General features: G+C 52.5%; 1 protein-coding gene across 1 annotated transcript in view; it reads right to left on the bottom strand.

The window, feature by feature from the left end:
* Nucleotides 1-22,920, bottom strand: part of TCF7 (transcription factor 7) — a 42,880-nt gene extending 19,960 nt beyond the window's left edge. Inside the window, exons 1-3 of the mRNA XM_026045957.1 lie at nt 22,723-22,920; nt 22,561-22,627; nt 22,286-22,392 (exon numbers count right to left, since the gene is read on the bottom strand). Of these exons, the coding sequence (XP_025901742.1) occupies nt 22,286-22,392; nt 22,561-22,627; nt 22,723-22,920 (372 nt within the window). The remainder of the gene's footprint in view (nt 1-22,285; nt 22,393-22,560; nt 22,628-22,722) is intronic.
* Nucleotides 22,921-23,286: the final 366 nt, after the last annotated feature.

Here is a 23,286-nt window from a genome sequence, read left to right on the forward strand (position 1 = left end):
CAGGAACGTCACAGAACTGTTGCCAAGAGCAGAATAACTAGGTCACGGTTCCTTCAACGGCTGCTAATCTTCCGCATTTGGTTCACTGGGGGTCTTGGTGCTAACGAAGAACGCAGAGAGCAAACGAGAACGAGACGCTGCACATAAAATCCGTTTCCTCCCAGGGAAGTCTAGCGACCTGTGCAACCCGCCCGCGTTAGGCGCCCGACTAAGTCGTCAGCGCGCGAGCGAAGCAAAAGCAAAAGCAATTCCGAGCACTGGTGGAAACTCTCGCCCTTGTCATTAATGCATAATGATAAACACAAGGAGCACCCCACACACAGGGTTTCTACCAGCAGACCTTTTTTTTTTTTTTCCGTAAAACCAGATCCGAAACTTGATGTTTCAAATGTTCTAGCATAGAACTGGCACAACAATATATTTTTTTTCTGTTTTTCTTTGAGTAACAAATATTTTACAAATAATAATAATAATGACATGAAGATTCATGCTCTGCCCTCCCTGTCGCTGGCATRAGTCACTGGAAACTGGGAAGCAGCTGCAATTGAGCTGCATGGGGATAAGACACAAGGGCTCCCCAGGCTCCTTGCATTTTGGGGCTTTGCTCCACGCACCTTGGTGTTGAGAGCACTTGAGAGAGGAGGAAGAGCTGCCCTGTGAGCAAATACTGTTCCCGAGGGGAAAGGGGCGCCTTCCAACCAGGGGGCTCTGGAAACAGGTCCCACTGCTCTCCTCCTGCCGCTTCCAAGCTGGGAATTCCTTGCTCCCCACCTGGCAGGAGGGACAGCAAGGGAGATTCTTCTGCTTGATTTCTGAGCAAGTGCTCATAAAGACTTGACCTTATATTAGGCTTGACCTTACCAACAATTTCCAGAGCACTGCTACCCATTGGGGTTTGTACAGACGACGGCTACAATAATTTAAGTAATTTCCATCTGAGTGTGTTGGAATGGGCAGAGCTCAGTCACTGCCCGTCACCGCAGCGAGCTCTTCTCGTGCAAGGGGTTTATTTCCCTTTTGGGGGACAGAGCAACCTGCTCAGCAACCCCAGGGCAACCCCCGGCTTCAGCTGCACTCAGGGGGCCCCAGATGCCTCCCCAGCACCAAACACAACCACTCTGCCAGCAAAAGTGGTGCTAGGAAATCACCCGAGTGGAGCCGGCGCGTGCGTGCTGGTCTGCACCGGCCTGCGTGCACGCGGAGGAAATTAATTTTAGTTTCGTATCTCAGGCTCGTCACTGCTCTGCCCCGCCGGGCTCCGCTGTCCCTGCGGCGGCTGGCGCGAGGCTCAGGTGAAAAACACCCCGTCTGTATTTTCCACGGTAAACCGCAAAGGGGTTTAAATTCACATCGCCGTATTTGCAAACAAGCAGCTTGTGCATGCACAGGATCCTGCCGCGTTTGAAACCCGTGCCCCCAAACTGTCTTCAGTTAAAAAAAAAAAAGAAGAAAAAGAAGAAAAAGAAAGTTGTCTTCTCRACCACAAGCAAAAAACCTCACGCTGGTCCCCCTGCATCCTGTGCACCATTAGGCAGAGCTGCCTGTGTTTTGATTTCCATGCCGGGCTGTCTTTCTGGTCCGTCTGGGTCGGTCTAGACTGTATTCTGAGCAGCGCCAGCTGGGTCCTCACCCCGCTTCCCGGCGCACCTCCGTGACACGGAGCGAACCCCGGCGCGGGAATAACCACCCTCCAGGAGCGAACGTTAATTTGTTCTCCTCTGCTCCCAAATTCAGGCTCTCCACTTCAATTACCTCTCCGGGTTTCCACCCAACCCGCAGCGGGAGGTTTTGCAGGCCGGGTGTTTCACACACAAGCGCCCAGGTCCTCATGGGCCATCTCTGCAGCTTGGGAATCTTCGCTCTATACATTGACTAAAGAACAGGAAGCCAAAGCAGGTCCCTAAAAACACCTTTTCACCACCCAGACACTTCATTAAATTGCTCCCTTTTCAGCAAGTGCCCCAAGCAGGAACATTCAGCCAAGGGAGAAGACGACGAAGCCATTAGGGAATGACCAGCTCCCTGCGCCGGCGAGGTTGCCCCACAGGCCCTGGCTTGCCCACATTCTTCACAGGTCGTGCAATCCTCCTTCGCAGGAGGCTCTGGGGCTGCTTGTCACCTCCCTCCCTCCAACAGCCCCTCGCTACCCAAAGCGGAGGGAGAAATCAGACTTTCTTGTTAACCTGGGAAGCGAAACGGGGCCAGAGAAGCCAAATTCCTGGTCGCGGAGCACCAGCGGCGCCGGTTCCCAGCGGAGCAGCTCCCTGCCCTCTGAGTAATGCGCGTTGTGCCCTGCCGACTCACGCGTTGCTCACGAGCAAATCCCCGAGCCCGCGCTTGCGGATGAGAAATTAAAGGCTATTTTACACAAATGCCCGTTCAGACTTCCTGCTGAGACCATTAGCTGGGGTGAGGAGGGACACGCTGCACAGGCCCGTGTTGGCACACGCTGCCCCGAGGGTCCCCATCAGTAGCCAGCAATCCATGGGTAGCTGTTCCGGACATCTCCAATGCCATCTCAGTGGCCTGGGCTTCTCTCTCCCTCTTTATGGGACACCTTTGGGTGACCCAGAAAGGAATTTGGGTCCCTAGACCTGCTGGTGGGCCCAGACCTGCTGGTGGCCCCAGTGCTTGGGGAGGACAAGCAGAAGGACCCATGTTCTCTCCAGAGCTGTTTCTCCCTCGATTCCAACTGCCCTTCCTTGCAAGGGAAAAGCCCAAGATCTGTGAACAACTCATGTAAACAAGCAGGAGAACAAGGTCCAAAAACCCCCAGCTCTCCACAAATCCTGCTCCCCACTTGAGAAGTAGCCTTCAAAAAGGCATCATGGCCCCATTTGGCCACTTTTCTGCTCTGTCCTTATCTGATGCTCGTGGAACACGTTTTGTCTCAACCAAATGCGCGATGGGCAGAGCTCTGGCAGCAGATGAATCACCCCACCTGGCACACGGGGCTGTACAACCCCGGTTACGCATCCTGCCGTCATTTCTGCTGCGTGTGGACGTCGCGACATTCCCCACGCCTGAAGCATCAGCACTTAAGGAGCTGATGTAACACTGTCCTTCCCAGAGCGCTGGTGGGAATTATGTGCCATGCTGCAGGTTGGGGAAGGCAATGGAAGCAGCACCCGGGATGCTGCAGTCCTGCCGCGGCCACAGATGCTCCTTTGGGATTTGGTACCCAGGACACTGCTAGGACATTTGTTTGATTCCCTGTTTCACAAGCACCCGTGTCATGGGGATGCTGCATCTCCTGCCGTCTCCACATCTCCGGGAAGAGGTGGAAGCACCAAAGAGGTCCATAAACCTCCAATTTCCCCCCTAAACAGGGTATTCCACCATGGGACCAATTCGTGAGGACAGCAAAAATCCCACAGTATCCCTGCAGTGCCTGGAAAAGGCCTCCGTTCGCATCTCCCAAGCTTATGCCAATGGCATGGGATCGTTTTGGGGCATCRCGGTCCATTTTCCCACAGGTGCTTTGAAAAAGTTGGCTCCCAGCATCCGGCAGGACAACCCAACCGTGTGAATGAAAGGTTTATCTGCAACCTCTTCAGCTGCAGACGAGGTGCTCACAGCAAACTGAAACGATGAAAAGCAAGATAAATACGTAGTTGGTTTTCAAAAGAAAGCAGTTAATTTTTCTTTTAATTCAAGGGASTGGGGGGCTGCAAACACTGTTCCAAAAAATGCCCATATAAGATCCATGGTTGTTAGCTTACAATTACACAACACAATTTCAAGATTGAAATTAAATGTCTGCTTTTTTYTTCGGATTAGTCATGCAACCTTCCCCTGAGACCTCAGTGTCAGGCTGGGTCAAGCTCTCTCTTTCCTCCACACGATCATCAATTCTAAGGTCAAATTTTATGCAGTCATTCCTGCCGGAGCTATTATTTCAGATTATATGTCAATTATCTAWGTCAAATTTAGCAGCTCTTCCTTTTAAAATCCAAACCGACTGAAAAATCCTGGTGTCTGCATTAAAGTATTTTGTGTCACAGTCGTGCTCCTGAAGCTGGAGAGGATCAGTAGCCAAGGAAAGTTGTCCTCACCAAGGAGTCACACRGGGGCTTTGGAATCAAGTTGCAATAGGGAAGAAAAGCTCAGCTGTCAGTGCCACATTTGGTCCTAATATCAAGAAGGAGGCAGAGAACTGAACAAAGTAGCTATGTTTGCAACCTAAAAAAATATTAAAAAAGGAGCTTTTCCTATCTTTAGCAATAACCTTTCTCCCCAAAGAAAATTATGTCAGCATGTAACTCAGGTGGAGTTGGGGAGGCTGAATTTGGGCTAGGATTTAATGGAGACATWGGAGAAGCATATTCCTTGTTTTGCACAGGGACATACACATAAAACCACTCAGAAATCATCTGAATTCATTCTTTTTCCCCTAGTCTGGTCCTCTACGAAGATTGCTGGGTACCAATCCATGCAGAGCCAGAGTGCAAGAGCACAAGCTGAACACTGAAATGAAGAAATTCTAGCTGAATTAGATCAAGATGAAAGAATCTCCGAATGACGCCTTTCGGACTCTTTTTATAGTCCTTAGCAGCATCGTGTATTGGTTAGCTCCAAGAGCAGCAGGATATGAGATGTTATCAGCTCTGCATTTTTTCCCTCAGAAACCAGAGATTACAGATTTCCAGTGGCACTGGAGCGAGGGCTTCTCTTCTTCCAGTGAGCAGGGACAGACCAAGCAAGAAAAAAGCATCTGCAATGTGGACAGAGGCAAACAGGGGCTAGGGAACCTCTGGCTTCCCAGAGGAAGATTTTCCTTGGTTTGATGGTATAGCACGTAATTTTTAAAGCTGTGTCCTGCAAGAAGCTTACCTCCTGRAGAGTGCCTCAGTCTATCATAAAGCTTTAATTTTAATGAATRCTGAGATGTGCAGGAGAGGCATAGGAGTGGTTCCCACTGAAGTTCAAGGGGGCCCAGGCAGCCGAGTGCTCTGAATATCCAATAAACAGCGCTCTCATGCATCCAAATGAGACATTTTACAGAGGAAAAGGCCTTGATCTTGCAAACACTTATATATATACAAATAATTTCATGCACAAATTGGCAGGCTGATTTCCACGAGATCATCCCCACATGTGAAATAATTCCCTTAAAGGAGGATTTGCAGGACTGAGCTTTCCGCACAGGGAAGACCTTGGGAWTCACATTGCCCATGGAGCGAGCAGTAACCATACTTAGGAGCCAAAGGCCTTTTGTCCTGATCCCTACCRTAAAGCTTTAGGCTCTAAACACGTCTGAGTTTTTAATAACAAATATATAGGGTGGGCTGCTCGAGTCCCAGCAGAAGGGTCTATGTGGGACCTTTGTCACTGGTGCTAAAGTCATACTAGCAAAAACCTCTCCTAAGGATTATGTGCAGCGTAGGCCACAACCTGCATCATAAACCTCGTCCCAGAGAGCTTGTGTCCATCATTTAGGAGAACTCAACAGGGATTAAATCGGAAACCGAGCAGATATTAAGCACCCCTCTGCAGAATGTTATCTAAAACATGACAGCATTTGCAGAGAATGATCCCTTCTGTGCCATGAGCATGTTAACTACGGCCTGGAAAAGAGGGAAGAATTGTATCTCAGTGGTACACRCAGGAATTACATTCCCTGCCAAAGTAATCTGCATGCCGGTTTAAAGAAAAAGGAAAAAAAAAAAGCTGTAAAAAGATTATCTCAGGATTCTCACGGAGGGGCGCGTGCTATGCGGGGACACGGTTCTTCTCCATAGATAGTGGCCTCAGCATCAGGAACGGCCGAAAAGCAGGACGAGCTGCTGCGAGGGATCCGGGGACACCGACGGATGGTGAGGGCGGCAGGGCTCAGCTCCAATGGGATGCAGTGGGATGCAGCCYTGGGATGACCCTCATCCAGCCTGGAGCCTCATGCAAACGCATTGCCCACCCAAAACAGCATCGTTTGGGACCTTGGTGTGTTCCGCGAGCAGCATACAGGCAGGATCTCCTGCCTTTGCTCCTTGTCACCTGGTTGCACAGCACGGGACCCAGTCCTTCCCAGTGAGACAAAGCCCTTCCGAGCAGCCCTTGTTTTAAAGGCAAATTGTGGACGCAAGGGCTGTAATTTCTTCCTGCGCATTCGCAACGGGCTGATTTGCACCAGTGACGAGGTTCCCTACTGGAAGGTCTTAACGTCGCATGAATCAGCAAGCGAGCTAATGAACAAACAATTAGGGAGCGAACAAAGGCACGCACTTTGTTTGTTACTTTTAGCGAGCCCTAATAATATACTCTATTAGCGACTGCGTTTTGCTAAGGCGATGCAGTCTAGACAGCAACCCACGGCGCACGCCGAGACGCTCCGGGAGGGAAACGGCGGCGCGCCGGAGGGCACGGAGCCGGTGAGCGGCGCGGGGACGGCGCGAACCCGGCCCCGGCGCATGGCACAGGGCTGGTTTTGCACCCTGCACCCCATCAACTCCCTGYCAGGCTGTGTTTGCATGGAGCAAAGAGGCGTTTAGAGGAGGCAGGAGAGAGGTGAGAGGCGATGCTGCAAGCAGGGCCCAATGGGGACCCCCCTGCGCTCCCCGTCCCCGCGCTCCAGCAGGAGGAAATGGGGTGTGTGCCCAAACGCCCCATTACATATTGTAATGGCAGACGTTAATTCAACGTTAATAACACTCGGCGCTTTTCAATCACGTCTTCCAAAAGCCCTTGGAGAGGCGGGGAAGCATCTGGCTGACGAGGACTGGGCAGAGCCCAAAGGTGTAGCCTCGCCCGGGGCAAAAGAAAGGAGATGAAGTGACTTGTCGGGGTGGCAGGGCTGGGAAGGCCATGTGCGGCTCCRCGTTTCCAGACCTACATTCCCATCTCCTTGCCAGAAAGAGGAGCTGGTTTAAATATTACCGTTCGCTGACCTACTCCCAGCGCTGCCGTCAAAACTTGGAGGTGGTCACTGCGCCATTTCCCCTCTCTGCTTGGTCTTTTTGGGGAGAATGCCATCTTTGCAGCAAGTCCTGCAGCTGCAGCCGAGCAGGCAGGGCGCAATTCCCTGCTCCGCTTTCTGATGAGTCCCCGATTGCCACGGYGCAGCATCTGGAAAGCTCACAACACCTAAAATGCATGTTCTGCAAGGTTTTTTGGGGACCTGCAGCACCTTGCCCGGGAGCGGGTGGCACCCGGAGACACGGAGCAGCCCCCGTGCCAAAGGTCCAGCCCGTATCTGCTCCTGCTTGTCCCATCACGGCCTTCAGCGCCTCATCCCTCACCACCTCCGGGGTGCACCCGGCTGCGCTGCGGCTGTTGTCAGCCAGAAAAATAAAAGAAAAAAAAGGCAAAACAAACCAAAAGCCCCAGCCCTTTCCTGCTTGCACGGAGCCGCAGCGCCAGCRCAGGTGCCATGCATGCTCCGTCCCTCGCCGGACCCCGCGCCGGGCAGGAAACGCTCCGGCCGCCCTCGGCCCACCGGGAGATACGTGGGGCCGATAGCGGCCCCGGTGCCCGGCCGCGATGCTCCCCGGCCACGGGCGCCTCTCGGGGCCGCCTAAGTGGGTCACATCCTGCGGCGCTGAACGATCCGTGCCCGGCTCCGGCCATCGCTGATGCTACCGAGCACGCAGTGACAGCCACCCATGCAACGGGGCCGAATTCCACCTTGATTTCCCCCAAAATCCTTCCGGAGGAGCCGCTGCAGCCGGGACACCATCCCCGCGTCCCTCGCGGGGCACCTGGCAGCCGTTGGGGGCTCGAGCTCCGCGCGCTGTTTACGGGCTCCTTTATCGAGGTGCGCCAGGTGGGGATGCGGTTGCCGCCTGGGCGCCCGTTCACGCCGGCCTCGCATCAGATAACGGCGGCGCCGCGCTCCCAGCCTCCGCGCCCCGCGCACACACAGGCGCTGGAGGACGTGGTTCGCGCGCAGCCCTCGCAGCAAACCACACACGAGCTGGTGCACCCAACTATCTGCCTTATCTCGAGTTGTTTTTTTTTTTTTTTTTTAAGTAAATTACACCATTTTTTTTTTTCACCGTTTTCAAAGCGAATACACAAATGACAGGATGTTGTTGAAGGAAAATATGAGCTTTCGTAAGCTATTATTATTAGCACATGCGCACCTCGGCACTGCTTTGATCTTACTGTAGCTTCGCTGTTTACCCCTCCTGCCTCGGCACCGGCCGCGCTCCAGCCCTGGCGCCTGTTCCGACGGAGACAATCGGAGCGGGACCTGCTGGCCACAACCGCTTGGAGCTCCGGGATAGCGACCCGGGTCCGTGCTGCCGGGCACATTATAGACAGTGTTTCCCAAGGGCTCTCAGCTGTGCCGAGGTGTTGGCTGCAGAGCGGAAGGGCGGCAATGTGTACTCAATAAACGCGCTTTGATAGCTCGCATGTAGGCTGGAGCGCGCGCAGCGTTTGTTTGCAGCGGAACCCGGCTCCTTCCATTGTTTTATGAGCAAAAAGGCAAAAGAAACAACAGCAAAGAAAAGCGGTGSGGGCGGGCTTCAAAACAGGGCACATGCGCTCCGGGATCTGCAGCCGCTTGGGCTGGTTTCGGAGACCAAAAGAAGTTTCTGTGCATTGTTATGTATATAATTTTTTTTTAGGCTCCCGCTAGCAATAAAGTCAGCCCACTGCAGAAAAAAAAAGTAATTTCCAGGCTGTTTCTGCTTCTGTCATCACTGGAATTGTTGACTAAGTTCCAGTCAGTGGCAGCTCTGCAGACTCACGGAAAGCAAGGGCATTTTGCAGACAACTCTCAGGGTGCAACTTGGCTGAGATGCACCAAAATCAAAATCTAGCTTGGCTCTTAATCCGTGGCCTAGACRTGCAAGAAACAAGCAGGTGGACAGTTAGCGAATATGGCTCTATTACAAAAATCCTGTGTTTTCCCCTAGCAAAAGCGAGCAGGGTCCATTTGTGCCCAGTGCTGTATGCACACACACAGCCAGAGACTCTGCAAGGGCTGCAAACTTAGCCAAAACACAAGTCATTTTATTTGGGCAAACAGAGAGAATGAGTGAAGGAGAATAATGCAACAGGAACAGGATAGGTGACTGTATCAACGGGCTGCATGCACAATTAGACAATAATTTTCAACATCCTGCTTGCAAAACTGAGCTGCACTCTAATACAGCAGCAGGCCAATTTTTCTGGAAACACGTTGCAAAGGGTTCATACGCTGGCTTCAAACACCAGCCAYGGAAAGTGGGAACAAAATCCTCAAAGCACAAGAGACCCAGCTGCAAAACCCACTGCTGCTCAGTCGTGAGCTTGACAGGAGGCGACATCCCATCAACCTGGGGTAACCGCAACATCAGGAGGCTGGAAAAAGCAAAGCTAAAAAATACCTATTTTTGGAAAAAAAAAAAAGTGTTGGAAAAATGCCCTAAAAATAGTTTGCAAGAGTTTACAAGTTTGTGGCGAGGGCAGATAGGGAGCGAAGGACGGCGGCGCTGCCGGGGACACRCGGCTGCCGGTTTCGCTGCGCRATCACTTCCACCCGTGTCCTGCCAGCAGCGCCAGGGACGGATTACCAGGGCAGATTAAACCTCCAACCGATTTCCCTGCCTGGAAACTTGCAGATTGCCTAGACTTTCTGTGTTCAGCGATATGCACAAAGTTGGCCCTTTATCGCTGCAGCACCGCCCGCCGATCCGGTGGGATCTAATCCCGCAGGGCAGCCGCGCGCCGCCGTGGGAGCTCCAGGTGAGCTCGACGCGGGGTGGCCCCGCGCGCAGGCTCATTTATTTCAGACGGAATTGGCATAAATTCCGAACCGCTTCCAAATTTCTTGACTGCGAGATCAAAGAGGCAAGAGCTTGCTCCGTGCCATGTGTGGAGCTGCTCGACGGGGCAGCGCGGGCTGGGGGGCGGAGAGGGCGCGGAAGAAAGTCTCGGAGATTATGCCCTCAAAAACAAACYCAAATGCCACCCTCACATGAAAAAGCATCGCTTGGCAGTAACAATTAATTTCTTAACTGAAACCCGCCCAACTGTGTCCAAGTGTTTTAATTTGCCTATTGCTACAGTATGCAAGGGAGCTGGCAGTAATGGATTTGCAATTAAAACTAAAACTGGCAAAGAAATCGCAAAGCTGGCAAAAGGGCTAATCTGCAAGCCATGATCACAAGATTACAAAGTGTTTATGCACATGCTAATTACTGGAGCATGGAGCTGAGAATGACTGGTAGCCGAGAACGCCGGGTCTGCGCGCTCCAAATCCCGACATCCCTACAGCCGGCCTGGGCTGCACCTCCTGCACGGAAAACGCAGGACAAATGCCGAGGTTGGGACTCTCCTTGAACCAGCTTGAGTGGAGGGAATGCTCCGGACTCACCCGAGTGCAAGGAATGGGGCAAYGAGGCAGAATCCAGGGATGGTCCCATCGGTGTCACACTACTTCTCCCACGCTTATCAGTGGGGTTGAAACCAACCCTCCAGCACATCCACTAACACGACATTCCCTGGAAGCCTCAACCTTGGCTTCAACACGARCCCTGTGAATGGGAAATGGTTATCACCCTGAATAAACCAGCGGCCCGGTATTCACCGAGCCACCCTTCACCCTCCTGTCTCCAACATAGTTGTTCCGATCGATCCCTAGGGATGAGCAGCTTGTGCCGCACACCGCTCCGCTTGGGCGAGAACATTCCCGTCGCCACCAGCACGAATCCCTGCAAAAGCAGAGGGCGGAAAGGAGCAGGGAAAGCTCCCAGGCACGAAACGCTGGTGCCAGCAGCTAATAACGGGGGCAAGGGGCACCGTGAAGAACGATTCCAAGACGGGGGAGAAGAATCCAAGGAGAAAACCAAGTGGAAGAGCAGCCCCAGAAAAAAAAAAAAAAAAAAAAAAGGCTGCTGGGAAAACTGTGATTCTTTAATATGTAGGATTAAGGACTGCCAGTATCCTCAGGGAGGAAATGCAAATGGGGTTCAGACCATTTTTTCCATAAAAATTAGGAAGGAGAAAGAATAGACTTTGAAGTTTAACATGTTAGTAAATGAAAGCAACAGTAAAGGAGACACAAAGAGAAAGCAAGCCCTGGACGCCCAGAATTATGTCTTAAACACTCAGCAGTGAAAGACAGATCCCGAGGTGATGATGAGGCTTCCCTTCATGCCGTGCTCAGATCCCAGAAAAGCTCTAGATTAGAAACTGCCTGAGAAAAWAAAAAAAAWAAAAAAAAAAAAARAGAGAGAATTACACAACAAAGGTAGGACGGAGCAGAGCACTCGGATGGGATGCTTGGAGCCTTATTCAGCGCGCTGGGGATGACAAGGCAGCGAGGAAGACGGGATGAAGGAGTGAAGGAGCACAAGTGTCTTGTAAGGACAAGCAGCGACTGACATTGAGGTCACCGCTGTGCCCGGCGCAGCGACGGTGCCTGGGATGAGTTTGGGAGGTCTCAGCGGCCAGGCCAGAGCCTGGTCACCCGCTGGGAAGGGCCATTTGTCTTCGGCCGATCGTCATTCCCACCTCCCTACTGGCGCAAGGCAATTACGGAAGGAGTTCAAGGTGTTGTTATTGGTGGTCATGGAGTGGTGTGTATCAGGGCATGGAATCCAACCACCACCTGAGCAGATGAGTGTCACGGAGCTCATTAGAGCTACATAGAGTGAGATTCAAGGAGGAAGGGCTTCAGAACTTGACTTGGAGATGGATTTATCCATCCTTACGACACACAGTCAAGCAATTAATGGGACATCCAGCTATTGCAGGAAACCGGTRCGAGGCAGTGGTCCCTGACGTAGCAGAGATGATGCACCACGATAAGGAAGAGATGATATAATGCTGGTTCCATCCGACCATAAGCTCTCTGACTCCACAGTTGTTCCTCGTTCCACGTGAGATACGTGGAACATAAGGATTTGCAAAATGCAACACAACTACAGACTTGCTGGGTTTCTTAAATACATTTGGGAGAAAACTACCCTCATTTCCACAGATTCGGTGGGTTGCTCTGCACTTTCCAGCACGCATCTCCACCAGGTCCCGTTGCTGTGCTCCAACACTCTTGCCTGGTCCACGCAGAGACCCCCACTCAAGTGCTGCCTATTTAAAGCCATCCTACAAACCAGTTTAATAAAAGCTGACTGCATCTGCTTCCACGTTATTAGTTCTGCCCCAAAACTCTGTTCCTGGCAGCACAATGTTCCACACTAATGAGCCAAACCTTCCCCTCCCATGGCAGCTCTCCTAAACCTCCACACCATTCAGCTCACAAAGTTACCACCCTGTTTTCCCCTCGGGGCAGGGAAGGATTGCAGCTGCAGAGGGGGTTCTTCAAATAATACGGAGGCCAAAGATCTGTGGGAAAATCTGCTCTCAGACAAATAGCACTTGGGGGCATCCGCGCCGAGAACCAGCCCCTCTCTGCCTCCGTCTGGGTCCCACGTCCTCCTGGCAGCGCTTTTCCCTGCCCCACGCCGCCGTTCATCCCATGCCAGGTCTCCCACCCGGCAGGGCAGGGTGGCGGAGCCGGCGCTCGCCCCGGCGCATGGCGCGGCTCCGACCCGGAGCGTCGCCGCTGCCGGCACGCGGAGCCGGGACCGGCCGCCTGGCTYTCCCTCTCTCGAGCATTTCGAGCCATTTTTGGGGTGGTTTTTCTCTGCGCCGCTCAGCATCTCGCTCGGTACGAGTTGCAACGCGGGGTAATCGCTCCGAGGTGCTCGTCGATGCTGCTCAGATGGAGGAGAGATGAGATTAGCCTGATTATCTAACCGAACCGAGCTGCTGCACTCTCATTCGGAGCGATAAGGGTGCGTGGTGGGAGCCCTCACTGCATTCGCCCACACGGGACCCCACTCACAGCCCCCACGATGGAAAAAGTGTCTGTAGGACCCAACGCAGCCACAACCCGTGGGTTTAACAGTGTCCCAAGAGATGCACGTGTCCCGGCACTGCCAGCTTCCTCCCGCTTCCCGAAGTTGGCTCCTCTAACGTGTCTCGTTGTAAACCTTTCCGCACCGCATGCGACAGCAGCCTCTCCCTGCGCCGCTTCCACTCGCTGCCGACTTCGCCTCGAGCCATCAACTGACAAACTGGCAGCGAGCGGCTGTTAACAAATGATTTCCTAGAGATTACTGTTTAAGTGAAAAAAAGGTTCCAAGATAAATAGACTCGCTCTTCACGACAAGGAATCCGAGTTCTGCATCCAGGCTGCAGCCCCCACGGTGGTTCCCATGGGCATGGCACGAGCCCGGGAAGCAGAAGCGACACCGTGTCCTCGGGTCTGCACCGTGCCTCTGTACACCGCGGGCATTTTAGAAGACGTTTCGGAGCGTCCACGTCAATGCTCCCATCCGGATCATGCCATGCTCTGAAATCACAGTTTCAGGCCAAAAAAAAAAAAAAAAAAAGCGATTTGCCTTCAAAGGCAGAAAGCATGCCAACCGCCTTGGAGGGGCTGCGCTTTTAGGGCCACCTGCAACTTGCTAGAAGATTATGAAACTTCCATTTGTTGAATATCTCAGGGTAAAGGCTCCAATAAAGCRGCACGGCCTGTTTTTCCCTTTGGCAGGTCCTCACGGGGGTCATTTCTGACCCCCCCTTTGTCGCAGGAGCCAAAGCTGGTTCTGCAGCCGCGGTACAACCGCCGCGTTCGCTGCTCGCTCCCAGCAAGGAGCACAGGGAGCCAGAGCGCTCCGCGGCGCTCCCGGGGAAACTGAGTCACGGGCGAGCAGGCGCGCGGGAGCCGGGATGCGGCAGCGGCTCCCTCCGTCGCGGCGCCTACAGGACTATCCGGTTCCTCGGCTCCGGGAGCTCTCGCCTGCCCCGCTCGGACCTGCTTTTGAGAACATCCTGTTAGCRCGTAAACAACCGGTGTCGCTACCGCCCCATGGTTCGGCTGTTCCCAGCCGGCTGACGCTGCCCGGGAACGGGCACCATCCGGGGTCGGATCCTTCCCACCCCGGGGAGCATCAGCCAGGGATTTACCAGGCACTGCCTTTTCCTTTCTTCTCTCTTTTTTTCATTTTTTCTTTTAATTACTTTGCACAAATGGCACTCTTCTTAATTAATCTGCACAAACAGCAATGCTGTTGGAAAGAGCCGCTCAWCTTGCAGGGGCTCCTGCTTAGCATCACAGCCTGCCTCCGTCCCTCAGTCTGTATATATATTTACAYGCAGACTGGGGTACTAGGTTAGCAACAATTGCCTAAGGGAGCTTAAAAATACCCTTATTTTTCAAAGCTTAAGTGCATTTATGGAGTTACACGATGTTCTCGGGTAATGCCAATATCCAAGCAACTAGCACTGATAATTGCAGATAATTTTCTATCCTTCTGAATGGAGCAGTGAAAATTTTCTCTGTAATTCTTACATTCAAGTGAGATTAAGTCTCAGAACTCTAGCCTACTTGTATAAAACTACTGCTATTAACTGAGATCTGCTCCTTGCAGGAAAAGCGCAGAGCCCAGCAGAACAGCAGAAAACCTACCCTGCCATATAGCAACCTGGTTTCAGCCCTCAGATTAATTATGGAAAACAGCAAAAGGCTGGGGCCAGAAGTGTTCAAAAACATCAAGCCAGAAGTGTCCTAAAACTTTTCCTGGCTGTTTCTAAATAYACGAATCTACTGCATCACACAGACCAAACAGGCCACCACGCGAGCCAAAACTTCTCGGAACTGGGTTGCAATCACATCCTTAAATTACTTCTGTGTTTGGAAAGGTGCGCGTTCACTCTCCGAGGTTTAGATAAATTCAAATTATTGATCGCTTCGCCACGGGGTCCCCCTGGCAGCTCTTTTAGGGAGCTAAATCAGCAGCAGCCTCCGCATTTCTGGGTTGCAATATTTGCCTCCGAAGCTGCTCAGAGCCCTCAGGAATTCGGCAGCTCGATTTAGCCAGCGAACATCAGCACTGGGAAAGGGCTGCGGCGCTGGATGTGGGACAAGGGCTGCCCTTTGAGCTAAACCAGCGTGGAGAAGGGCTGGGACGCTCGCAACTGAATCACTCCAGCTTCCATTACTTGAAGCGCTTGTGTACGACAGCATCGGAACCACAGCGACATCTGATTTGAATGAAGCCTCAGCCTTAATGACGTTCGTGCCAGCTATGCAAGAAGCAACACAGTTTGCCTGAACGCCCTGTTATTTTGTTTGATATCGCCGAAGATTTCTCTCCCCTTCCCAAAGCATTTTCCCAAAGCGTTCTCCCCAAATTACCATTACCAAAGTTCACCAAAGCTCATTTCAAGGAAATAAACCATTTGCAGCAGATTTTAGAGGGCATTTTAAGATTTTAAGATGCACTTAAAACCCCAGACAGGCTGAAACTGCAGCATTCAGACCTCAAAATTGGGAGGCGTTTGGCTCCAGCATCCCCATCCCTACTTAAAAAAGAAAAACGCAAACAAAAATCAGCACTGAAGAGGGATTTTTTTTTTGTTGCTTTTCAAAAAAAGCTCTCCCTAAATAACGATTTCAAAAAAAAAAAAACAAGCCAAAAAACAAAACACAACAGCAACAAAATAAAATCTGATTAACTCTTCAAAAAGATCCTGCGCGATAGCGCTTGGCGTGCCGCTGTTGCCTATCCCAGAGCTACGGCACTTTACAGCAGCCAGGGCTCTGCTGCAAACACCCCGAAACRAGGACGCTCTCTCTTTTCATGTTTCAAAACAAAAGCCAGATTCTGACTGCTGGGAGGAGGAAGAATTTTTTGTTGTGCATACGTTACTGTGTAATTACCCCCTGCAATCTCGTTTACGTTGCTTTGAATGCTCCTGCAGACACCGGGGCTGGGGAGATGCGGCAGTTCCTCCTGCCCTTATCTAAGGCTCTGGGTTTGCATTTTCACTGCAAGCCTTCCAGTTTTAGGGATGTGTGTGTCCAGCGTGGCAAAAAGAAAGAAAACATTTACACTGAGAGGAGAAGGGGAAAGGCCACCGATTTTGCCAACCTTTCAGGCTGTCAAATGGATGGCAAGGAAAAAGTTTAACAGGCAAAAAAAAAAAGAAAAAAGAAAGAAACCAAAAAAAACACCCCCAGTTTTCTCAATAAAATCAGAGTCAGAAATACAGGGATAAGATCAGAAAGAAACACCAATGGATAAGAGCCTATTCATGGGATCAGAACATGGAAAATTCCATAAAGCACAAATGTTGCTAAGAATATTCAAAAGTCAAAGCTTTCTGTGGGTGTGCATGCATAGAGATGTCAACACAACTATTTCATGATCACCGAAATTGCTACTAGCCTGCATCCTCTCTGAATGGCTATTTTTAGGACCCGGCCTTTCATGTGGTATAATGATGTGGATTTTACAAGAGCATTTATAATGTGTTTCATATGGTGCACAGTCCTGGAGAAATTGCTTTGTATCAGAGAAAGTTAAACAAGAAAGGTTTGAGTTTTTTTTTTTTTCTTCCCCTTTCTTATTTTATACTATTGCTTCTGCTTCGGATTTGGGGTTAAGATGCCTATATTTAATTCAGCCTCCGTGGCGGTCACGGCGTCGCACCTCCCCGGCGACGTGATGGGACCCCAGGACACGTCACCTGCATTTCTGCATCTTTGTGCCACCGGGCTCGTTTCACAGATCACCGCGCCGTGTTTTGTGAATTACAGCAGGAAGTCTAAGTTCAAAGGCTACATTTCTGTCGCGCTCCCGGGGCTGTCAGAGGGTGCGCGCGGGCTCCCACATTCAAACCCGGCCCTTTTTCTCCACGGGCAAGGTCTCCAAGGGCACATGGGTGGCAGCAGGAGGCTCCTCCTGCCCTTGCTTTGGTGACACGACCACGTGCAGGTGATTGCAGGGAGGTGACGGGTAACGAGAACCAAATCGTCAGCCCGTCCACGAGAGGAGCAGCAAACGTTCATGTGGTGGATCTTAGGAGCGCCCGTTTCCTACACGTGAGAGCGATGCCCGCAGTGCCATCTCCACGCGCTCCACATTCCTGGCCCGTTCTGGGAAGAACATCCCCCGAACAGCGTTCATGACCTATCCCACAAACCGTGTTCGTGATTTTATCCCCCTCGTGCCGAGCCAGGTGTGCATTATGATCCCAATCCCGGGCTCTCACGCTTGYCTTTTGCTCAAGTCACATCAGGGAAGCTCTGTTTATACCATAGGGCTACTCCTAAGAGAAAACCACAACAGAAAGCAAATCCAACTTTGAGCAGAGAAGCTCGGAAAACTTAATTTTTTTTTTTGCATTGTTCTTCAAGATAGATGTGTATTTTGCATAGTCCCAAATTCTTAGTACAAAGGAGATATTATTATTATTATTATTTTTGCCTATCATTTAATCAAACACAAGGTTGTTATAACCAGAGGGGAAAAGCGCTCCCCACAGCTTTGTTGGGTTCATTGCTCCGCTTGACAAAACACTAATTTGGGGACCCCAGGAAGCAGCAGGAGCCGCTGCGGCCAGGCCGCATCCAGCCAGCGGATGGGATGGGAATGCTCGGGCTCCCCTTCCAACCAGGAGGCACGCGGCATTACAAGCGCTTCCCTTTCCCTGGCTCCTGGCACCTCGTTATTCATGTCGTGATGTCCTTGTCCCGCTCAGGACCTGCCTCTATGGTAGAGCTGGGACAAGCATCCAACGGCAGCCGGCTCTGGGGCTTCACTGATTCAGCGGGATGAAGCCRGGAAAGGAGGAAAGGAGCAGCCCCGTATCCTGTTTCCAGCCCTCTGAGTCACCCAGTCCTCCGACCGGACCTTTGCTTCATCCTCCAGGCACGGCAATTAGCAAGCCAGTGTGCCCCAGCCTCATTTTTTAAAGGAGATACGTAAAAGAACATGCATCTCCTATATGGGAAAGCCTATACGGGGTGCTTCAAAACACAGGAAAATGCCAGGAGCATCTTCCTCTTGCCATGGTGAGTAACCAGGACTTGCTCTGTCCCTCTGTGCCCATCCCAGAGGAAGAGGATGGAGAGGCAGGGGAAGCTGAGCTCCCCTGGCACCAGCACCTTCTCCAGATGGTTCCACCTGGAGCCAGCACGACCACAAAAGGCCCCTGAGGACTTCAGCAACCACGTGGCACCATGTGCTTGACTACAGTTCATGCGGCTCCGTCCAGCCTCAGAAAGAGGCATTTCCCATGGAGGCCCAAAGGCATCATCCATGAAGTGCAGAGCCGGGAGCTCCACCAGCATTCCCAGCTCCGGATGGGAGCTCCCGCCCGTCTCCTGCTTCCCTGCCAGTCCCAGCGCCAGCAGGACGAGCGGCTCCGCTTTTATCTAGGACACGTTGCGTGCCCGACAACCCCCAGACTGCTTCGTTCTTCATGGACGACATCTCAGGAACACTAACCATTAACCTAGATGGGCTCTGGGTGTTCGCRTTTCGCCTCTTTTTCCCCCAAATTCTCCAAATTCCTGACCGGTCAGGCTCACCAGGCTCATGGAACATCACCTTTGGCTCAGAGCGATCCCCCAGCAGACGCATCCCAAGCCTGAGAAACGCGGGATTCACAAGCAACCCGCTTCAGTTTCCCCCCCCCAACGACATTTTCCTTTCTCTTCCTTCCATTCCCAATGATTTTTTTTTAATAAGGAGAAAAAAAAAAAAAAATCAGTTTATGCTAGACCACACACATGCAGCGCTGTATCATGTCACTGCTGCTTGGGCAGAGCGCTCTCATTTATTTCAAAGGCAAGTTCTGCTTCAAAATTGAGGGTGTGATACGAACTCCGAAATTAACACAAGAATTTTCCTTGGGGGGGAAGCGGGGCTGAATCAGACATGCAACAAATGACCTCGGAAGCCCTGCRCCGCGGCGCATCCACCTATCCGGCGGGAGGCTTTCATGGAAAAAAAACCCTCATTTTCACCAGGATGCCATTTCAAGCCAGGTAGAAGAGGTGGGAGAAGTGGATCCGCGCTGGTCACGAGGGAACGGGTTAGTCAYGCGCCTGCCTGCCAGGACGGCCACCGACACGCGCCACGCTCCTCACGCTTATTTTTCCCCCTTGAATTTAAGGGATTATGGGTCTGGGCAGCGTGTTGGTGACGGCCACCAGCGCATCCTGCTGCCAGGGCCCTGGTGGGATGTGAGAGAGAGAAACGTGGCCCTGATGGCACCAGTGAGGACACAAAACCCTACTCTGGCTCTGCCATGGCTGGGTGGCCACCAATACCTCATGTCCCATGTACCCCATGCATGGACGGGGATCCCATGTACCCCATGCATGGACGGGGATCCCATGTGTTTCCACCCCACAAGCCCCGTGTGGGACCCATGGGGCTGTTTCAAAGCCATTGAGTCAAGGAAGAGCCCCATGGGGCGCTGGCATCAAGCCCTGGGCATGTGCCCCACGTCCTACGCCTGCCACCCCACTTGGMCACCCAGGACAGGCAGAGCTGGGGAAGGTCCCACCACCCCTGGCCCCCACAGCAGCTCCACCTGGAGAGCCGGATTAGCCAGAAAACAGGGCAGAGGCTCCRTTTTCCGAAGAAAAAGAGGCTCCGGGGCCTCCGCTTCCTCATGCGAGAGGGGGACGGAAAGCGCGCCAGCCTTGCGTGCGGACCGGCTTTGCTCTCCCCATCCACGGCCACGCATGGGGAGTGACCCCAAGGACATGGGCACGYGCCCCACGCACGACACAGCCCCCCTCGCTCCCCTCCTCTCCACCCCTGTTTACAGSAGCAACCCCAAGGAACGTAGAAGTTGCTCCTTCCACCGCGTAGCTGCCACATGGTACAAGATATAACAACGTTCAGAAAACCCCCTCGGGTCCCAACGCAATTATACAACTGTRGCAAGAAAAATACGTTAATCTGATCAAAGTGTTAACATGTTTGACCATGTCTGACCTCTCATGTTTGTAACCACCTAAAAGGCCGACGTTCTCACCAAGGATGTACCTTAATTTGATTTAAAGTTATTTGTACTATTTAAAAAAAGGATATAGTTTTATGATTTTATATTTCATGTAGAAAAAACAGCTCCCTGGCTTAATATTTTTGCATGATTCTTGCAGGTTTTTTCAACCAGCAAATATTATATATCCTGCTGGGGGGAATAGCRGGAGTTTTCCAAGGGCAGGGAAGGAGCCCGGCGAGATGCCCATGTCACCCAAAGGTGCAAACCCTGCTCTGGTGACATCTCAGAGGGGTTTATCAGCACCAAAGGGGCATGGGCCACCACGGCCCGGGCGGCTGGTGCCGTGCCAAGGATCTGGTGGCCACGGGGTGTCTCTGGGGACGCAGGCGCCGCGCTGACGGCCACGGCCGGGACATTCTTCCACCCACCAGCCAGCAGCGACGCGGGGAACACGTAAATAGCGCGAGTGGGTGTGTGTTGATAAAACGCGCGGCGCTGGCCCCGGGCACGCGGGGGACGGGGCCCGGCGGGGCGGGACGGCGCTTGGCGGGGCAGGAACGAAAAATAAAATTCAGAAAACAACCCCAAAAAACCACGCAGGAGCAATGCTGCTGCTGCGAAAATGCAAACAAAAAAGGGAAACAGCAGGAGGAAACTGGTTAAATGCAAAACCATTAAAGTTTGGGAAAAGCACCACTGGGCCAATCTTTGTATTTTATATACTACACATATGCATTATATTTTATATACTTAATCTATATATTTTATATACTTATTATTAAGAAGCCGATCCTAGCAGCACACCACTGCTTCCAGGAAGCTCCAGCCAGACCAAACGCAAGCTTTACTACCAAGTGCCTGCACGACGGCGACATGYAATCCCATTCACACCGTCCTCCCCCTCGGTTTGTGCCGAAAACCTTAATTAAACACGCGTTTATGGATGGCTACGTAGCCAAAGCAGATTTGTGACCTCCTCAAGTCCCGGGAGCAGCCTCCAGATTAGAGCCCACATTTATATCATATGCACAGCAGCAATGAATCTGCATGACAGCAATACTGAATATCCCATGGTAATGTCTGCACAGGGAAAGCCAACACAGGACAAAACTGGCCCCTGCTCCAAAGTATTGGAATAGCTACTGAACCATCTATAAAATAAAATGAAAAAGCAAAGCAAAGACTGTCCTCCTTCTTGAGGACAGATTTTGAGACGAAAACATGAAATCAGCTTTTTGAACCATGAAGCACGACACGACACGGCCTGAAGCAAATCCCGTGCGGCCAGGGAGCGATTCCCACAGGCCCGGCCGGGAATCYGGGTGGGAATCATCCCTCTCCACCCCCGGCTCTGCTCCCCAGGACCCCCGCGCACCCCATGTGCTCGTCCTCCTGCTGCAGCCTCCCTGCGTTATCAACTGCAAGGGGCACTTGTAACCCAAAAAAAACTTTTTTGGCCTAAACGCTGATAGAAAGGCCATCCCGCCTTCTTGTCCCGTAAGTAAGGGTTTAAAATTAACAGAAATAACCACTATAGAGAAAACCTSTTGGCTCGGTGCAACTTACCCAACCTAACAGAACTTATCCGAAAATTCTCTACCAGGGARCAACTAAATGCTTTTAAATAAAGCTGATTTATAAAGATTTCTTTAYAGAGATCTCTATATGAAGACAGATATAAAGCTAAATAAACGGCTGCTCGCGGGTGGGAGGCCCGGGCTTCTGGCAGCCGGCCGTGGCTCCCACCAACAGCCTCTCACCCCCCTTAACTCCAAGGCTGCTTCATATCCCCCAGTCTGGGCATTTTTCATAGCACCGGGTCAGCAGCCCCCCTTCTAAAGCACTGAAATGCTACATTAAAAAGGCCATTATATATGTTTATATTTTTTAAATTTTTTTTAGCTTAAAAGTTAAAAACTAAAAGTGAAATAAACGCTGTTCTCACTCAGCCACTAACGCGGGAGGGACACGGTGCTGCTGGCTGCCTCCAAGGAAGGGGGACACAGTTTAGCTGGATTTGTGGAACTCTTTCCCCAAGATGGGACAAGAACCACGGCTACAGAGAGCCCTTCTGCTCTGGCATCTGTTCGGCCACACTTGCTGTGAGCATCAGAGCTCACAGGCTCACTAGGCTGGACCCGAGCAAGTAAAACCAGGCACAGGAGCAAGGCTGGGAGAGCCCCCGATACCTCCAGCAGCACCAAGCGTTTCCCCAGGAGCCTCCATRGCAAAGGGAAAGCACCAGATCCACCTTTGTGGAGCATGGGCACCGCGGAGCCTTCGCAACGGGGAGGCCGAACGGGCGCCGCGTCGCACGCGGATACCCGGAGCAGGATCTAAACCCCGCATGCAAACCCCGAAAGCTGCTCAATCTGCAAGGCAGGACGCCCGAGCCCGGGGCTGGGGTCTGTCCCGTGCCTGGAGGAGTGAACGTGGAGGATGAGGAGATGCAAAGCGCGACTTTGGGAAGGCACGAGCGCTCGCTCCAAGCGCCACGCGCTCTGCCGATGCCCCCGAGGCCCCGACGCGTCCGCGCCGGACTCACCAGAGGTGACATGGAGCCGTTGGGCAGGTAGGGGTCGGAGAGCATGAGGAAGGGGTAGCCGGAGTACGCCGAGCCCTTGTACATCCCCGCATCCTGGTGCTTGATACCTGCGGGAGCCAGAGCCCCGTCACGCTGCGCCCCGCGTGCGCCCRCGGCGGGGGGCGCGTGGGGACCCCCTTCGCCCCCAGGGAGGGGGCCCGATCCTGGGGAGCGGGAGGGTGGGATACAGGGAGCACGGATGGAGGGATGGAGCAGGGGGTCCCGCTCCCACTAACCATCTTCCATGTGGTCCGGGAGCTTCTCCTGGTAGACCCTCTGCGGCTCCTGCGCGCGGCGGACGCCCTGTGCGGGGAGGAGAGACGAGAGCCGAGCCGGGGGTGGCAGGGGGGCCCCGCGGGGCAGGGCGGGGGGGCGGGAACGGGGGGGTCCCCTCTCACCTCGGGGTCGCCGGCGCCCGCGGGGCTCCCGCTGCCCTCGGACTCGTTCACGAGCGACGACTTGAGGTCGGCCAGGTCGCGCTCGGTGAAGGCGTGCGCGGGGATCTTCTCCTCCTGCTCGCCCTCCTCCTTGAAGGCCAGCAGCTCGTCCGTGGCCCCCAGGTCGTCGCCGCCGCCGCCGCCGCCGAGCTGCGGCATTTCCCGGCCGCGCCGCGCACCGCACCGGCCCCTGCTCCGCGCTCGCCTCCGCTCCTGCTTCTTTTTTTTTGTTTGCTTGTTTTTTAAAAAATGTGCTCTTAAAAAAATAATAAAAAAAAACCTTCCAAAAGTTTTTTTTTTTAAACACCCGCTTTTAAACTTTTTCTCCCCCTCCTTTCTTCTTTAACCCTCTTCCTTGAAATTCCTTTAGAGATTTCCTCTAAATTCTTTCCTAAAAAAAAAAAAAAAAGTATCTTTTTGTTTGTTTTTTTTCTCCTTTTCCTTTCCGAATCGTTTCTTTCCTGCCCACCTCCCTTCCCCCGGTGCTTCGCGGCGGGGCAGGCTGCAAAGAAGCGGGCGAGCGAG

Source organism: Nothoprocta perdicaria, unplaced genomic scaffold (genome assembly GCF_003342845.1).
Source record: "Nothoprocta perdicaria isolate Ctin4 unplaced genomic scaffold, notPer1 scaffold_107, whole genome shotgun sequence".
NCBI lineage: Eukaryota > Metazoa > Chordata > Aves > Tinamiformes > Tinamidae > Nothoprocta > Nothoprocta perdicaria.